The sequence below is a fragment of the Arvicanthis niloticus genome, chromosome 12, assembly GCF_011762505.2.
Source record: "Arvicanthis niloticus isolate mArvNil1 chromosome 12, mArvNil1.pat.X, whole genome shotgun sequence".
Classification (NCBI taxonomy): Eukaryota; Metazoa; Chordata; class Mammalia; order Rodentia; family Muridae; genus Arvicanthis; species Arvicanthis niloticus.
The window spans coordinates 11711939-11729519 of record NC_047669.1 but is presented as its reverse complement, the minus strand read 5'-3'; the positions used below and the strand labels follow the sequence as shown (position 1 = coordinate 11729519).

The following is a 17581-nucleotide window of genomic DNA, read 5'->3' as shown; positions in this document are numbered from 1 at the left end:
ATCTGCTCCGTCTGCCAGAGAAAGCAATAGTAAAAATTAGCTTTGGAAAATTAAAAACAAAACAATGAAATACAAATGCCAAGTAAACTGTAAAGGACCAAACCACCATGAAAGGTGCTACACCTCCATCACCTACACTCTAGAACCTGACTGTCCCTCCATCACCTACACTCTACAGCCTGACTGACTATCCTCCATCACCTACACTCTACAGCCTGACTGACTGTCCTCCATCACCTACACTCTACACCTGCACTTGTAAATATAAAAATGCTTTGTGAATGGAATCTTAGAGATTACAGAAAGATAATTCTACACCACAAGACTATTCCAGCTATACAAACTCTTCAAACTACGAAGAAACAGAAATAGGCAGACAGGCAGACAGACAGACAAACAGAATAACCTCAAAACCATTTGAGATAAATAATACCATAGGAAAGCTCATGTCTTTCATTACCTAGAAAGAGTAGAAAAAGAAATTCAGTCTACTGTATCATCAAAGTTTAAGGTTCATGGCGCTGGTTCTGCCTTACTATTTTCCTGGTTGTTCTGAAGGCAGAGGCCAGAATACAAAATAATCAATACTGGAAAGTGGCACATTAAGAACCAGAAGAAAATTGTGTCATATCATTTCCCTTGGAGAAAAAAAACTCATAATAGATATCAAAGAACTTTACTATCTATGCCTATATATCTATATACAAATATATTATTATATTTTAAAATATGCATTCTGTAACATACAACAACAAGAAGCACACAAACAACACAGCACAGCATTCAGTGGTGAACACAGAGGATGTGTAGAAATGGAGGGGTATTCAAAACATTGGGGAAATACAAATTCTTTAAAATTTTATGAAAATCAAGGAGTTAAGGCCTAAAGAACTATTGACTGAGAAAAAAACAAACTCACTATGTGTCCAAATCCTTTACATAGAAGTTATTAGCACGGTGTTTTATACAGGAAAATTATAATATATGGGTATCACATAAATATAAGTTGATGTGGAAAACATGTGAGTCCTTTCTACTTTCACAGTCAGAAGGAAAAAATAAGAAAGTGAACCCCGGAGATCACAGGCATAATAGTAATGGAGCAATGTAATCACTACTTGAAGGCAGCAGTGTTTAGACAACCACTCAAATGAAACGCTCATAGAATGGGTAAAGGAGAAAAACTGTAACAGAACTATACAGAGTGAAGGTAAGCACTGCCTATGTACAGCAGACATGGCACACAAAATTCCTACCCAGAAAATACGGTGGGAGTCATCTCCCCTCTCAAAGTTTCAATGTCTTTGTGAATGTGGGTGCAAGCTGGTTCACAGGGTTCTATGAACAAGCACCTGAATACAGCAGAGAGATGGAATGCAGTGTGCAGCATACACTGCATGCTCAGTAAGTGCAGAAAACAAGTGGAGCATTAGTGAGAAGTGTAGCCAGGCTGCAGGAAGACAATGTCCTGCTTGTGGAGAAGGAAGTGACAGCATCTTGTTCAGGTTGCACCAAACATTGTGGGGAACATGCTACAAACGAGGTCCTAGTAGGCAACAAATGCAATAGGGTGGCAAGAGACAAGAAGCTGTGAGCTATGATGAAGGCAATTCAATGGGTTTGCCATATAGAGTATAGAGGCAGGGCCATCACAAGCCAGGAGCATGGCAAGCCAGGGGACGACCAGGGGCTTGTCTCACTAAGACTCATGGCATTCAGCATGAAGAACTGAAACAGACATCACTGTATGTGGCTCTTGCCCTGATGGCCCATGTGTTTTCATGCAGAATCTAGCCATAATCTAACTTCTGGGCATATAATTAACTCCCATACTCATTACAAGTCTCCTCATGGAGACCATTTTCTGTGTTGGTACTTTGTTTCGTTCTCTTCAAATTTGTAGGGAGTCTATTTGAATTTCCCAAATACAAGAAGAACTAAAGGTGCCTTCGAAATCACACAAAGGAAATGCTAAGAAAACAAACCAAGGTAAGAAAACAAACCAGGAAGCCAACACTTGGCTCTCCTTACTCTTCAGCAAGGATGAACCCTACAATCCCGAGGGAATAACAAGCCAGTGCAAACCAGCTTCACAAAGACCTTAGTCAACTGCAAAAGTTCAGTATCCTACAAGGGCGATGAAGCTTCCAGACCAGGCACTGGGGTCAGGGAGTTCATGGACAACATGGACATTTTCCAAAAAGGCATGCTCATGCCTTGGCAACGCTATTTCTAGGGAAGGGACACACAGAGATTCATAATGATCCACAAAACACCCAGTATATAGAAAGGCTTGGTCTTTCTTCTCATAACCTCTTAGCCTGCAGTTTGTTTTTACACAAGCCTGACATGTGTACCTTGTTTCTGAAAGGAGTCCTAAAACACCAGGAAGCCCAGCAGTAGGTAAGTTGGTGGATTCATGCTGTGGTTCCTGAGAGGTGGTGAAGGCTCAGAAGAAACCAGAGAAAAGAAGCAGCCCCACAGGGGATGAAATAATCCCCACAATGTTGTTGTTACAACAAATACAAAAGATGTATCTAAGAGCACAATGAAGACAACTGTAGAAACAGAACACAGTCATTTTTCAAAAGATAGATGAGGCGCAAAATCGAGAAAGAGAGATGGAATCTCGGTAGTGTACATCTTCTGTTCTCAGCTTCTAGAAGTCTCACACTAGTCTATATATAGGTCTTAGGTTACTGCTTCACGGTTGTGAAGGAGCTTGTGACATTTGTGGGTATGAATATGAGGTCTCTTCTACCACAAAGATTGTGCTGGTCAACTTCGTTATGAGAGAGTCACAGTATAACTATACATTGAATGCTCAGTTCATCTCGATATTCAAAATCCACTTGATATAAAATAAATACAGTGCCAGTAAAGCCACTGGAACTATGGTTTGCTCTGCACCATCTGTAACTTCTGCCGAGGACAATCTTCTTTCAGGGAAAGTAAGAAGCAGCAGGGTCCTGGGGACTTTACAGGGTTTTCTGTCATTGGACTATTGCTTGGTGACATTTACGCGCTTGTCTGATGGCTGCAGTAGTGGACACATCCCCAGGAAGAATAGGCAAGGATGAGGATAAGGCTACAGAAAGGCTCTGATCCACAGGTGGAAAGGTCATGTTTCTAACTGTTTTAGAGTAATAAATAGCAATAGATATGTATTATCAAAGATATTTATTACTATACAACCCCAACTCTGTGAGAGTTAATCTTTGTTTCTAAAATGTTGTTGGTATAACTGACAATGGGGAGTTCATTAAAACTGGACACTTCATAAACTGGGGCAAATACGACGAGAAACTTGCTTCCAACACAACTCTAACAGCAAATCACATTTTTATGCTGATCTCCCATTCTGCTCACCAGAACTCACCCTCTCCTCCAGGCTGCTTGTATGGGTTATACTTGGGTTTTGGAGCAACAACTGGAGCAAACTTCTTGGGTGGCTGTTGTGTTGACACTGAAATACTGGGGGTCCCAAAAGAATGGGTGGTCTCCATCCGTGCAGGAACGTGGCCAAGAGGCTCACCAGTGCTTTTGGGTGGCAGCCAAGATGGGTGAGACATTGTTGAAATCTGCAGTTAGAAAAACAGACAACACTGTGTTCAGTGTGGCTGGAGGGCCATATGTAAAGAAAGTCAGTCAGTCGATCAAAGAGCATGGGCAACGGGGCCAGAAACACCTCTGCACACATAGTTGACCCTCGATTTACCCAGCAGGCATTAGAGAAGCAGTAAATATTTATTTCATTAACAGATACATGAAGCATACTTTAAAATGTCTTTTCTACAAGACCAGCTCTGTCCCAGCCCCAACCCTAAAATGCACGTGGAAAGGGGCAGGGGCACAGAGGCACTGTTTGCCAAAACGCCTGGAACATATATTAACATGTATTAGAGAAAGAATATTCAACACCAGCAATTCAATGGTGATCCTGCAAATCAAGGAAATGACCAGTAACACCTAACTAAGATGGAAAATTGTGGAAAAGTTACTTTAACTCCATGAGGGCTAACCGACTCAGCCCAGACACTGTTCCATCAGAGTATCCACACTGTATGAAGACAGAATTGAGTTCTTCGTCAGGATATGCCAATCACTCCTCCTGGAAGCCTGCCTGCTGGGGAAGAGTCTCACAGACTAGTTGAGGAGGGCTCTCCAGGCCTGATTGCAAGAGCTCTCCAGCACAGGGAGGCCGGAAGGTGCCCTGTACCCACTCCTAGCCCCAAATCTACCTTGTAATTTATTAATTGAACTGAATTAATTAAGAGGGCTACATGATTACCTCCAGATGTCTATAGTAACAAAGCATGCAGCAAATACAGGGACAAATGAAGGCCTCAACATGGCACGTAGCAATGGAGAGAGAAGGAAGAGGTGAGACAGCAGTGTAGATGCTGGGAATTCACACGTCCCTACACCATGGACAAGCAGTATGATCAGGAGCCCTTGTGAGGGCCTGGCCAAAGTTATGATTGAGTCATTCCAGGCCTCTGTAATCATAGAGCTTTTAAGAAAACCAATACAATAACACTTAAGGGCTTTATGCATATACTGCCAGTTGCAATGAAGCAGGGTGGGTGCACTCCCATCCTCATAGAGAATGAATGAGAATTATATATCATTTTACATAGAGGGGAACAGATGCTCCTGTCGCTCTATGGGGATAACTCTATGGATAACAAAGAAAAAGAAAAGAGATGAAGACACAGGGGCTTGAACCCAATGGGGACACTGATTCCCTTATGGCATCAGAAACCTCTCTTCCTTCTTGTTCCCTGTGTATGTACACAGAAACTCAAATACTAGAGAACTGTGAGCTTATGAGAGAAGACAGGGACTGTATTTTACATGTCCTAAAATTACCAGTAAGGTATGCCACAAAACTAATAAATATGAGACATTTTAAATCGAGTTGAGCATTTAGAATCATGTAAAGAGACTTAAGTACCAAAACTAAGCTGATCTCTAAGGTTAGATCAGCAAAAAAACAAATGTCTTTTTCTTATTAATGGAGCGTCTCGTTTATGGAATTGGAATAACGGAACTACTTTTACTTTCAATGTGACTACTGTGAATACAAAACAGTAAATTATTGAAAAACGTCTGGTGCTCTGTACTTATTAGTAGTATAGATTTCAACTGTCTATATTTAAATGGGTTAATAGCATCATTGACCCCTTTGCTGTAAATCTAGACTTATTCCAAAACAAAAGCTTTTCAGTACAAGCTCATAGAGCGTGTAATGGTCTCTGAAGCAAAGGTGAAAACCTGAAGAGCAATCCTACACTACTTACCAGCTGTCTTGTGCTGGCTTCATTAACTATGTCCCAGAAACAAGCAACTGCTGGGACAGAATTAAGAGTAAAACTGTAAGACTCCATATGAAAATCATAGTCATCTCTGTCCCCATGGAAAGGTGACTTATCCTGACATGCCTGCTTCTCCACAGGAAGCGCTCTGGGCTTGCCCTCTGTGAGGACCACATCTGGATAAAGATGACTGTCACAGCATCTTCTATTGGTCTACTGTGCCCCAAAGTTTACGGTGAACTTCTATGCTTCTCAGCCCATCTTCATGATGTGCCCACCACGAACAACTGCATTTCCTTCCAATCCCTGGGTACCAGGCTTCACTCTCTGTTTTTATATTGCTCCAGCTCAGACGCCTGCCTGTGAAGGAGTCCTCCTAAAGGGGAGTAGCAGCATGTTCTTTTACTGGATTCTTCTAGTATTTTTCCATATTAACATTAGTTTGCTAAAAAGCATTTTCTCAATCTGCATATATGCTGCAATAGCCTGCAAATTTCTGGTGGTCGCACTGTTAAGATAAAGACAGACTGATATATATACCTCCATGCAGCCTCTCACAACTATACAGCACCTCTCCCTCCCCATCAGCAGCCACCAGCACACCTCTAAGTTCCCATCAGCAGCCACCAGCACACCTCTCCCTCCCCATCAGCACCTACCACCACAACCATTTTGCCTCCCATAACTTGGTATGTAATGAATCCTGTTGATAGATTTCCAGATATTAAAACATCTTTTCAATCTTAGAAAAAAAAAAAAAACCTAAGTCATAAATATGGTGCTTTGTTATACTAATGGAAAAATTAAACTTTTATTTATAATACTGTGCATAAGATCAAAGGTCATTCTGCTCTGGTGTGCTCTTGGCTGCTCTCCCTTCTTTCATTATCAGGCATTCACCCAGAGGGTTTAAATCCCAGTGCAGTCTCAATTAACTTAATAATGACCTCGAATAATCTGATCTTTAAAGGTTCATCAGAATTCACTGAAAATACTTTTATATGTGATGATACTTTATTTAATAACAGATACTAAAGCTATTTCTAATACCTTTTGTGATAAAACTTCCAAGATGATGTGATAGCATTTATATCATCAAGAAAATTCATCTTCTGCTCAAGATTTTTATCACAAGATTTTAACCATACACACAAGCTACCCTTCGGTTACAAATCATTTCTTATCCATAATGGATCCTTTATGTCCTGGGGATTACTTCCAGCTAGTTCTTCAGAATGTAAGCGATGCATGCAACCCTTTGCTCAGCTGCAAGCCCTGGCCAGCAGAAGCAGCACATCACCTTGCTGCACACACTTGTCAGTTGACTGGCTGCATGCACACTCTCCAAAGTAAATTTTCCAAGGCTGGAGAACAGACTCCTTACCATATTATAATGCCAAGGTCTAGTTTATAATAAGAACTCAATGAAAATACCTATTAACTTAAGGATCAAATAAATTTCTATATCACTTGTTCTCTAGATGAATTAGATTCTCCTCCTTCACTCAGAAAGTATAGTCTGGGAGAGTTACATTCATCTAAGTGCAAGGAGGAGAGTAGCCTAGAAAAGATGCTGTACTGAGAAGCTGGAGGAGCTGTCAGAGAACTAGTGAAGGCTGGGAGATATGTCCCCATCAGGACTTAGAAAGCCATGCAACAACAAGAGGGAGAAGAATGGCAAGAATTAACAACAGGGGCTGAGGAGATGGCTCAAAGCAATTGCTGTGCACATGTAAGGACCCAAGTTCAAATTTCCAGACCACACATAAGCCACGACACCTTACTGCATGTCTGTGATCCCAATGCTAGTACAGTGAGATGGATGATAGGAACAGCATTGTCCCCAGGAGGCCTAAGTCAGGTACCCCTCACAGTGGAAACAATGAAACTCCCTCAATGAGGTAAACTGACACCTGAAGTTCTCCTCTTACCTAACCTAACACACAGACACACTCACAGACACGAGGAGGGACAAGGAGAGAATAGAGGAAGGAAAGGGAGGGGGGAGGAAGGGGGAAGTGGAGAGACAGACAGATGGATGGATGGATGGATGGATGGACGGATGGATGGACGGATAGAGGAGAAAAGAGAAACAAATCAAAGCATATGTGAGGGACAGTGGGGATATTAGTCCATGCAAGATGGATCCAAGAACATAATAAATACAATAGTATCAATATGGAGTCTCTCTGGCACAAGTTTGAGACTCAGTTAAATTACGGTGACCTTGCACAAGAAAAGATATACATCCGAAGTTGGACAACTGAACCTCTGTAAATTTCAAAACCACTCCTATGGTTTATGGTTGTTTACTTTCTCTATATCTTAAAACTTGTTTTTGATAAGACTCTGAGAAATGCATGACCTGCCAAAAGCCTGTCAGGACCCTTCTTAGCTTCTCAGAGATGGGCCCAGTGAAAGCACAAAGAGGCAGGGTAAGAGTGGGCTTGGCTGTACCTTCCAAGCCTAGTCTTACTTCCTCTGCCTTGAGGTGGGTTTCACTCTAGGCTTAGAACCATTGTGAAAGCAAGAAGTGAAAGGGAGGATCCTTCCCCACTCCTCTCCAGACACTGAAAATGAAGCCGCAACAGCCAGAGAGAGCAAATATAAGAAACGGTCCTGATCCCAACAACATGCCTGCTGCTAAAACGTTATAGACTGTGCCCTGTCCCTCCAGGGTCTGGGCTACATGCAAAGCAAGTAGGGAGAGCCACATGGTTTCACTGATCACATTTGCTGCAGCTCTCTGTCATCTCTCCCCAGCAATTATACAGGAACAGCAAAGCCACAAATTAACAAGAAATACCAAGTGTTTACTGAGGGCTGGCTGACTGTGTGTGACATGATTGTTCTAATGACCACGGACTCATCACACTGCTATATGCGGGTATACTACTATGGCCTACAGTTAAAAATTAAAAACATAAGCCTGGGGGTGGGAATCCAGTTCAGTGTCAGAACATTTGAATTGTATTTGCAAGGCTTTGAATTCAATAACTAGTACCCATCGCCACCTGCCCCTGCACACACAAACACCCCATACAAACACCCCACACACACACAAACACCCCATACAAACACCCCCACACACACACACACAAACACCCCCCCATACACATACACAAACACAAAACACACACACACAGTAAGGTTCTAGGGAGTTGCACAGATTGATTAAGATAAACAACCACCAAATTGCAAGCATGAAAAAGCTTTAATGTGGATTCCTTGCTGCCATCTACCTTTCTGGAAAGAGTGGTTTGGGCTCTTGGCACCTCCATACCTACCTCTTAGATTGTAGTGGTTATAAAATATTCTTTCTCTCATACTCCACAATCATAGGCTGATGAAGGCAATATTCAACAGATCTAAACCATAGAGAAGGCAAGGTATTCAAAAGAGTAAATTGGTGACCAACGCCTGTCCTGTATAGAAAAAAGAACTGAAGGTCACCGTTCGGTGACAAAGCCTCTGCTAGAGTATATGAATGCCAACCCATTGGCATTTGTGAACAGAGAAAGAATTGATATTTGATCAGATTTTTCTCTTTCTTTCCTCCAAATTAATATGCAACTCCATAAGCATTTCTAAGATGACTGAAGAACAACCACCTGTTATATGGCATTATGCAACATCTGGTGCTATAAGCGTCAAATTGTGGTTTCTAAAACGACCTCCAAGCTAGGCTTGTGTGGGATCTTTCTGTATATGTTTCTGATTATTTACCTTGCACTGGTGGGGCTTCAGAGTTTCTAGTATTTGGCAAGCTAGCACTGGACCACTGAGATATATGCCTAGCTCCTTTATGTAGATATTCTGACTCCAGGGTTGAGAGTAAGTGGCATAAAGCATTCATATTAATCTCTAATTTGCATAGCTCCCCAGTAACTACTCTGTCAGGGTGTGCTAAACAAACTGACGAGGTTGAGGAAAGAACAGAAATTAATACTAATTAATTTAATGTTGTAGGAACTGACGGGCTATGGCTCAGACATCAAAAGTTGATGCAGACTCAACTTAGCATTCATGTCCATCACCAACAGGCTCTTTATCTGAACAAGCATTTAAGACTTAAACAATACATTCCTGTTTAAACCATGAAAGCTTTTACATGACTGACTTCTTTGGGTAAACATCAATGCCTTGCTAGAATTACCAAACTCCTGCTGTATGATTCTTCTTAGCATTATTGATTATACAAACACTGGATTTCATAGTGATAATTTCATGCATTTTATATATACTCTGAACATATTCCACCCTCCTTTTATTCTCTTGGTCTGCCTCCTACCTACCGGTCCCCTTCCTCCTCCAAATAGCTTTCTGCCTACTTTCAGGTTTCTTTTTTTATTCTACATACATGAAAACCATGGGATTAGTCCATAAATCTGGACTTTGCACCTCAAACATCTATGATCTTTAGTTGTACACAATTTCCCACATGTAATCTTTGTTCTTTGTAGCTAAATGAATGTCACTGTATGCATATGTTACATTTTCTTTTCCCATCTTTAGACAGGTAGCATGGAGGGTGACTCTGTAACTTAGCTAAGTGGGAAGTGCACGGAACGACTGAGTGTGCCACTGTCTCTGCTGTATGGGGAGCTAGAGGTCAGGTCTATACCCAAGATCACACAGCTGGATCATAAGCAAGCTCTATAGCTTTTGAGGAGATTTTCATGACCAGACTAACTATATGAGCCAATGGTACTTACGCGAAATGGCTTCTCTTCACCTGTATCTTTACCAGTGTTTGTTCTTTGTGTTTGGTGATAGTCATTTTGACTTGAATAAGGGATTCTCAATGCAATTCAAAAAGGTTTTCATTCCTCTTTCCTTCTCCTTTTTTCAACTGCCTCCCATACCAGGATCTGAACACAGAGCACTGTGCTTGCTGGGCAAGTATACTTCTTCCAGTCTGATCCCAGACAACCTCTTGTTACCTTTTTAAATGTAAGATGGGTTTAGATGTCTAGAGCACAGTTGTTCACACTGTGCTACAGAGAAGTATTTGGCTGCAGGTTACTTGACTTTCACAGTTATGAACCAGCTTCCAGCTCAGACAGAAGCCTATAATGCAACTTTTACTCTTTGGGAAGTAACGTCCTTCTCTGATGATGCCACAGTTGAATTGAGGGGTGGGGGTGGGGGGGAATCCTGCTCACATACCTTAATGAATTTTGAGGAGATCCTGACAGGATAACTATTTAAAATAAAAAAACAAGTACAGTTAGGTGTAGAGATCACAAATTGTCCGTAATTTTTCTCTCAGCTCATCGGAGGAAGCATAACTCTCTTTGTTCCCTTTCCTTGCCAGCTGTTTTCCTAACTCTTTGACCCTCCCCACTGTGGGAGGAAGTCTCAGATTCATCTCAGTGATTACCAAGGTATCAATCAAGACTTACTATGCGCAAGTAAACAAGCACATTAGGCAAACCTTTTCCAAACGGTGTAGGTAAGTCCCTAGCAGTGTAATTACAAAGCAGATACGCTGCAGCATGTGATGGAGGCGTGGGAAGGCAGCACTGAAGAATGAGGCGGGCTGGAAATTACACACAATTGCTAGGGAAGCAGCCAACTCAATCATGTTCTGAAGCATCGGGCTATACAGAGCAGGAAGGGCAAAGCAGGACCTGCCATGGGCTGAAAATGCCATGTATTCTACTTAACTTCTCTTGAGAGACAGCTTTAGAAGGATACTGGCTAAATGCCCCTCTCCCTACATGGACAGCTGGCACTGCTCAAAGAGAGGGAGCAAGGAGAACAACTCCACAGAAATGCCAACCCTTTATATAGGTTCTCTCAAAGACACTGGAAATACTCAGAACAGCACTAGACTTAGACATGGAACACTCAGCAGCAATCGCTCGCTCAGTCACAAAGCTCTGACTTTAGCCCTTGCTCATCTTTAAACTTCGATACATCTTATCTGTAAACTAAAATTACTTTATTCCAAAAATTCTGTCCAATGTTCAAGTCCCACAATTCTCCAAGACTAAAGCTGAGTCAACTGAGGTTTCCTATAAAACTATGTTTTAATTACTAGGAATTCCTAAGTACCCCCACCCCCCCACACACACACAGCCCAGATGAGGAGGTGTAGAGTAAGGAGAGGTAGAGTCAGAGTCAAGACAGACTTCTGACCTGCCTGGCACAAAGGTACTCCTACAGAAAACAATGTACTGATGTGCTCACTCCGCTACTACATTGTACATTGTAGTAGGGGAGCCAGAAAAAAACAAACAAACAAACAAAAAAACTGCATTTGAAAACCCCAAAGGAGGCAAGCAGCAACAAAAAAAAAGGAGAAGCATCAGGTCCCAGTGAGTAACTGTGAGTGAGTCACTGTCATCAGAAGGGACACAGAATAGAAAGACAGGCCCCATAACACATTGTCCCTTCAGAATCACTGTACCACTGGAAAAGAACTGTCAGGGAGACACCACCACTGAGCTCCAGGGCTCCAGAGAAGGCTAGGACAGGGTGGACAAGAACTAGCTGCCCTTCTGGTTTCTTAACAATCATGGAGGGGAAAAAAAAAAAAAGACAGCGGACAGCAGACAAGATAAGCTAGAGAGAATTACGAGGTCACTAAGAGGCCCTACACGCATTAGGAACTAATATGTTTCTTCTAATTGGAACATAACATGCAAAAACCCCTACAAATTTAGAGAAGGTGACGTTGCTTACTCAACAGCAGAGCAGTTAGGAGGCAGGGTGCAAACCCAAATGTTCTACCAGGAAAGAAAACTCAACGTGGTAAGTTTCACTAAGCAAGTCAATAACACTATTTTTGCTTGGTGGATGATAACCAGACAGACTGGATAAAAGACAACTGAAGTGGTCCTGAGAGTAAAGAGTCTTTCTTGTAAAAGATTCAATACCAACAACCTTGGGGAAGATCACCAGAAAGACAGAGGACCCGACACTCCACACTAAATCACATCCAACAGCAGTGGCTCCACCAGACACAGCAAGCAAGAAAACACTGTCCCATTTTCCCCATCTCTAAGATAACAGACAAATGGTTTTATTTTAAATCGCTCCCATAGCATTTTATACTCTGCAATGACACTGTTTGTCTGTGAACTGCCCTATGCTTGTATAAAATTGTGGTCCCAAGGAGGCTTCTTCTAAGTCTCTGATGCAAACAAGGAACTTTGTATGTGTCTGCAGCTAAAAATAAGGGGCAAAGCATAACCTGAGCTTGCCTGCATTCAGGAAATCCACTTCTGAAAGTGGAAACCTGGATGTACCTAAGATGCTGTGTGCCTAATTCACAAAGGTTTTGCCCTTCCAATGGAAAGAGAAAGTGATAATGAGAAAAGTCAATGATATAATCCCTAATAACGCTTAGGAGTCTCCTTGGTGCTTATCTGGAATCTCTCCTTTTAAACATACCAATAAGTGTTTAGGTCTCCAGACTAATTGCTGCTCATTCCTCTGTGTTCCCTGAGCAGCATGTTCAAACTTGCCTTAAATGCACACTATACTAATCTGTTTAAAAGTCTGTTACAAGTCTGTTACCCATTACATAGGCCATGGAATTTTACTAGCATGTGAGGTATGTTTTAATTACTTTTAATTTTTTAATACTTTTGTTTGTATCCTAACAAAAATAAGCATGAAACAACAAAGCCCATCTTACTAATAACTTGAATGAGCAGATATATTTTATTTTTATTATGAGAATGTTATTGATGTAAAATGCCGCATGTTTGTCTGTAAAACTGTGTTTATACGGATGTCGTCAACACCACATCGCTCACCAAAGCCTATCAAATGTGCTCCTGATTAACACCACTCCGTACAAAGTATCTTAAGTTTCTAAAGTTTGTTCATTCAAATTTATTAGAGTTTAAATCAATGAATTTCGATGTTAGGCTAAACTCTGTGGTTTTAAGTTTGTTATAACAATAAAATACAAATGTGAGTATCTACATTAACTTTTTAAATGCACAGATAATGGGAAACTAGAGTAATGGTAAGGGCCGTGGAAGTTTTCAACAAAAACTTGGGAGAGAATTTTAGGAAATAAGAAGAATTAACCCTATGCATATAGCTATGCTTTCAAATAATAATTTTTGATTCATTAAAAAATCTAAAAAGACTGTTTCTCAGTATATAAAATGATATGAAGGCCAAGCAAACCTTTGATATGAATGTGTCATTAATTCAAGCTATGTAAGAAAGGCCACATTTGCAATTATACATGCCCCAGTGAAACAACTGGGCCACTTTCAACTGCAGACTTTTTCCTGAATATGGGAAATTGTTCTATTTTTATTTCAAGATTATGAAATAAGGCAAAGTCTGATAAGCCACTGACCAATGGCAGCTGAGTCTGGCTATTCAGGCTCACTGTCAGAATCACAGCAATGGGGTTAGTCCTTTTTAAGTCTCTTTCTATGAGTTTACTAGTATTAAGCCGACTGAATTTTTTTTAATCACTATGATAAAAAAAAAACTGAAATGTATAAAAAACATATACAATTGGCTAAATATTCCAAGGCAATTTAAAAAACACATACACACACTCATAACACACACTCACACACACAAACACACATGCACACATATATACAAAATATACATGCGTGTGTGCACACACCTTTAGAAAATTTAAAGAATAGCAACTGACATTCATCAGCCCAGACATATATTATCAAGAAGACATAGAATCCTTAAAACCTTTCTGAGGTAGAACTCAAATGCATTCCCATGGACCTATAACATAGAGCTCCTTACACCCAAGGCAACAGCGTCCGTGACTCAACCGTTGTTACTACTGTAAAGGTCATCACAGCTACAACATGTACTGAGCCATGTACTCAGTACAACATGTACTGCCATAAGGACCACTGATCCATCTCACCTTTCCACCCTGTAACCACAAACTCTCTAATGTACGGCACTCCTTCAAATACACGGTTTAATTTACTACCTGCTCAATGTACATATTTCTCTCAAGTTCAGTGTGGTTCTCTCATATTTTTTTAAACTGGTATTTCAGCCAAAAAACAAATAACGGGACTCTAAATTTCACACAGTGGGATGCCGTGTTCTTCCACACACACACATAAAAGTACTTTCTACGGAGTGTCTTGAATAGGATACTAACCATGAACTGGACAAATTGGTAAAAAAAAAACAGTTATAGGAATACTTAAGTCTTGGTACAATTGTCAAATGCAGTTGTTTATAAACATAAAAGGCATTCTCCTTGATTTCCCAGTATGCTTTAAACTAAGTTGGAAACCCACTGCTCTGCAATAACTGTAGCAGTGTCTGCATGCGAATGGCCAACAGTAATGCCATCTTCCCTAGATTATCTTTCAAGTGTCCCTCATGGGGTCTATGATCATTCCTCAGCCAGTGAAGACGACTACTACGGTACTACTACTATACTATTAGTACCACTATTACGACTACACTGTTACTATTGTAACTATTACTACATTACACTACTACTTCCAATACTACCACTGCTACTGGTGGTGCTGCTGCTGCTACTACCGCACAAACACACATACACAGACACAAACATAAACACAGATGCGCACACACACACACACACACACACACACACAATATCATAAAGGTTTCAGGGTGCTAAGGGTTAAGCTCTGAGTTTCAGTCATTGTAGGTCATATGCCAGGTACTATTCTCCATGGTTCCTCATAACTAGAGTGACTGTAAATTCAATTTATGTCTGCAATTTTGGTTGGTGTACCCATTAACAAAAACCTCTTCAAAGTATCTCCAATGGGATAATAAGCAATGCAGGCAAGGCGCGGTGACAATGTCTAGCTCACTTGTTACAAGTGAATCTCAAATATATTCAGCTACTGATCCAAAGGTTCCAGAGAGTTAAGAACCTCTCGTGTTTAGAATTATGATTACAGTTGCTCCAAGCAATTAGCAGAAGGAGAAAGAAATTAAAATTTCCTACTACAGAGCATGTGTCCTCAATTAAGAAGGGAACACAGGAATAGAAAGATGGCTCAACAGTTAAGAACATTGGCTGTTCTTCCAGAGAAACAGGAATCAATTCGTAGCACCTACATGGCAGTTCCCAAACATCTGTAACCCCAGTCCCTGAAGAGCCAACACAATCTTCTAGCTTGTGTGAACACTGGACTCATGTGGTGAACAGACACTATTCAGGCAAAAATAAACACAAAATAAAACCAAATATAATCTCAAAAAAATTAAAATGTAAAGAATGGGTAAGGACTTTCCAAGCATGTAAAAGAAAGCAAGAGTGTAAGCTATAATCCATGCCCATGGACTTCTGGAGTGACAAATGTCACATGCTATGCTGAAACACTTCAAGCACACGTGAGTCATCCAGCTTTCCAATACCCTGTACTTTCATTAACTATAAAATTTCATTTGTTATGAGTATTGCAAGAAGTTTGCCTGGGTCTTAATTTGGAACACAGTAAATGAGCATCTACCATGTACTTAAAGCAGCTCATTGGGCACCAGGGTAGGAGGAAGCAGAACTGGCAACAACGTTCACATTTCTAAGTCAGTGTTACGGATGCATAAAAAAGGATATCAGAATAATTTTTACAGGCCAACAAGTCACAGATATATTTAATATATGTTAAGAAGCCTTTTATTTGACTTCCATTGCAATTTCTAAGCATGCATCTAAGGCTAGGTAAGGAACAATGTACAACCCAAGCCATAGGATGGGAATCTGGTAACCTTTCTTACGATAGAGCTCACCCTGACATGGTGACCATCATTGTAATACGCTGTGTTTCCTGCTAGTACTTTCCAACATGTTGAAACTAAAACAGACTAGAATATTCTCCCAGGTCACGGGTTTACCTACTTAAGGTCTTTGTTTCATAAACAGGAATTCCCCAAAGGGTTTCCCTAAAGTAAACTGTTATATCATAAATGACCTGAGAAGCTGAGACTTAAGAACTACCTATTTGAGTGTTGACTACACATTCAAACCATACAAAAAATCCCTAAAACCTCAATATGGTGTGTGCTGAGTCAGCATTCCTGCATGCCAAACAGAAGTGGCTTCATAGTCAGTAGGTATGGATAATAAAAAGAATTCTGCCAAATATATGCTCTGAAATGAGATTTGGAAGGTTGATGTGAGGGCCAGTTACCCCTCTCTGTGTACACTGGCACATTTTTGAACTCAACAGTTGAGAAAAAGCCAGATGACCATTCTCTTCCCTAGGGTTAACTAAAGAGTTCAATTCTAGGTATTCATTCTAACACCTACTCCAAATGGTCTTTCCAATCATTTCTAAGCTAAACCTCTCTATTGGATCTTTTCTATTAAATACCTACAGCAGATGGTTTCTTATAGCAAACCCTGATTTTAAAAGGAAAAAAAAAAAACCTAATGGTTCTAAAAGTTTGATTAACAAATGGGTAACAAAAATACTTTATTAGGAAGAAACGTGTCCAGGTAATTGATGATGTCCGTGTTGGGCAATAGAGCCATCCCAAGGACCCAGAAGCCACATGAGAGCATCCAGGCGTCCTCAGAACCTCTGAGGAGTTCTAGGAAGATTCAGACTCAACACACAGAGCACTCAATGCAGAAGATGAAACCAACAGTTGCCAAAAATATCTACTCTCAGCAATCTTCCCCAGGCTCCACCACTAACTGGGTGTGTCTGTAACTAAAGACAACACACAGGGGAAGTCCACTGTCTCCAAACTCAGTCTTTGTACTCATGAGGGACTTCACTTGGATTCCAGTTGTAACAAAACTTAACCTTTCAATTCCCTCAAAGATAAGGTGAAGAAACAAAGGATATGAAACAAGAGACAGACCCAAAACACCTTAAGAAACAATGGAATTTTTTTACCCCAAGTTTTCCGATTTGACCCCCGAATATTCAAGCTGGGACAATCTACAGTTCCAACACTGAAGAGAGAAAACTCCAAGGCAATTGCTGAGGGACTACAAGAATGTCAGACAGGAGCACAGTCGGTCCCTCGCCAGCATTAAGTGAAGGGGGGATACTTGTACAGTCTGCATCCTCTTGAGGGACAGAGACCAGTGGAAACCAGGGAGAAGCAGGAGCTTGATGCAGTAACACTTAGGGCTCAAGAAGAAGCTCTAAATCATTCATGCCCCAAGAAAAAGGCCAGAAACTCATAACACAGAAGGAGTTTGAAAAACACGATGAAAAATGGCAAGAAGAGCCAGGATGCCGGTGGTTGCTTCAGCTCCATAGCAGTGAACTCATGGTGCTGGTCTCAGCCCTCACAGGCCT

At 40.9% G+C, this 17581-nt stretch overlaps 1 protein-coding gene across 9 annotated transcripts in view; it reads right to left on the bottom strand.

Annotated features, from left to right (window-relative positions):
- The window catches only part of Lpp (LIM domain containing preferred translocation partner in lipoma), a 597622-nt gene that overhangs the window by 384076 nt on the left and 195965 nt on the right, over positions 1-17581 (bottom strand). For all 9 annotated transcript variants that reach the window (XM_034515315.2, XM_076942742.1, XM_076942739.1 and 6 more), the window contains one exon: positions 3380-3581. In XM_034515315.2, the coding sequence (XP_034371206.1) occupies positions 3380-3572 (193 nt within the window). In that variant the 5' untranslated portion in view covers positions 3573-3581. The remainder of the gene's footprint in view (positions 1-3379; positions 3582-17581) is intronic.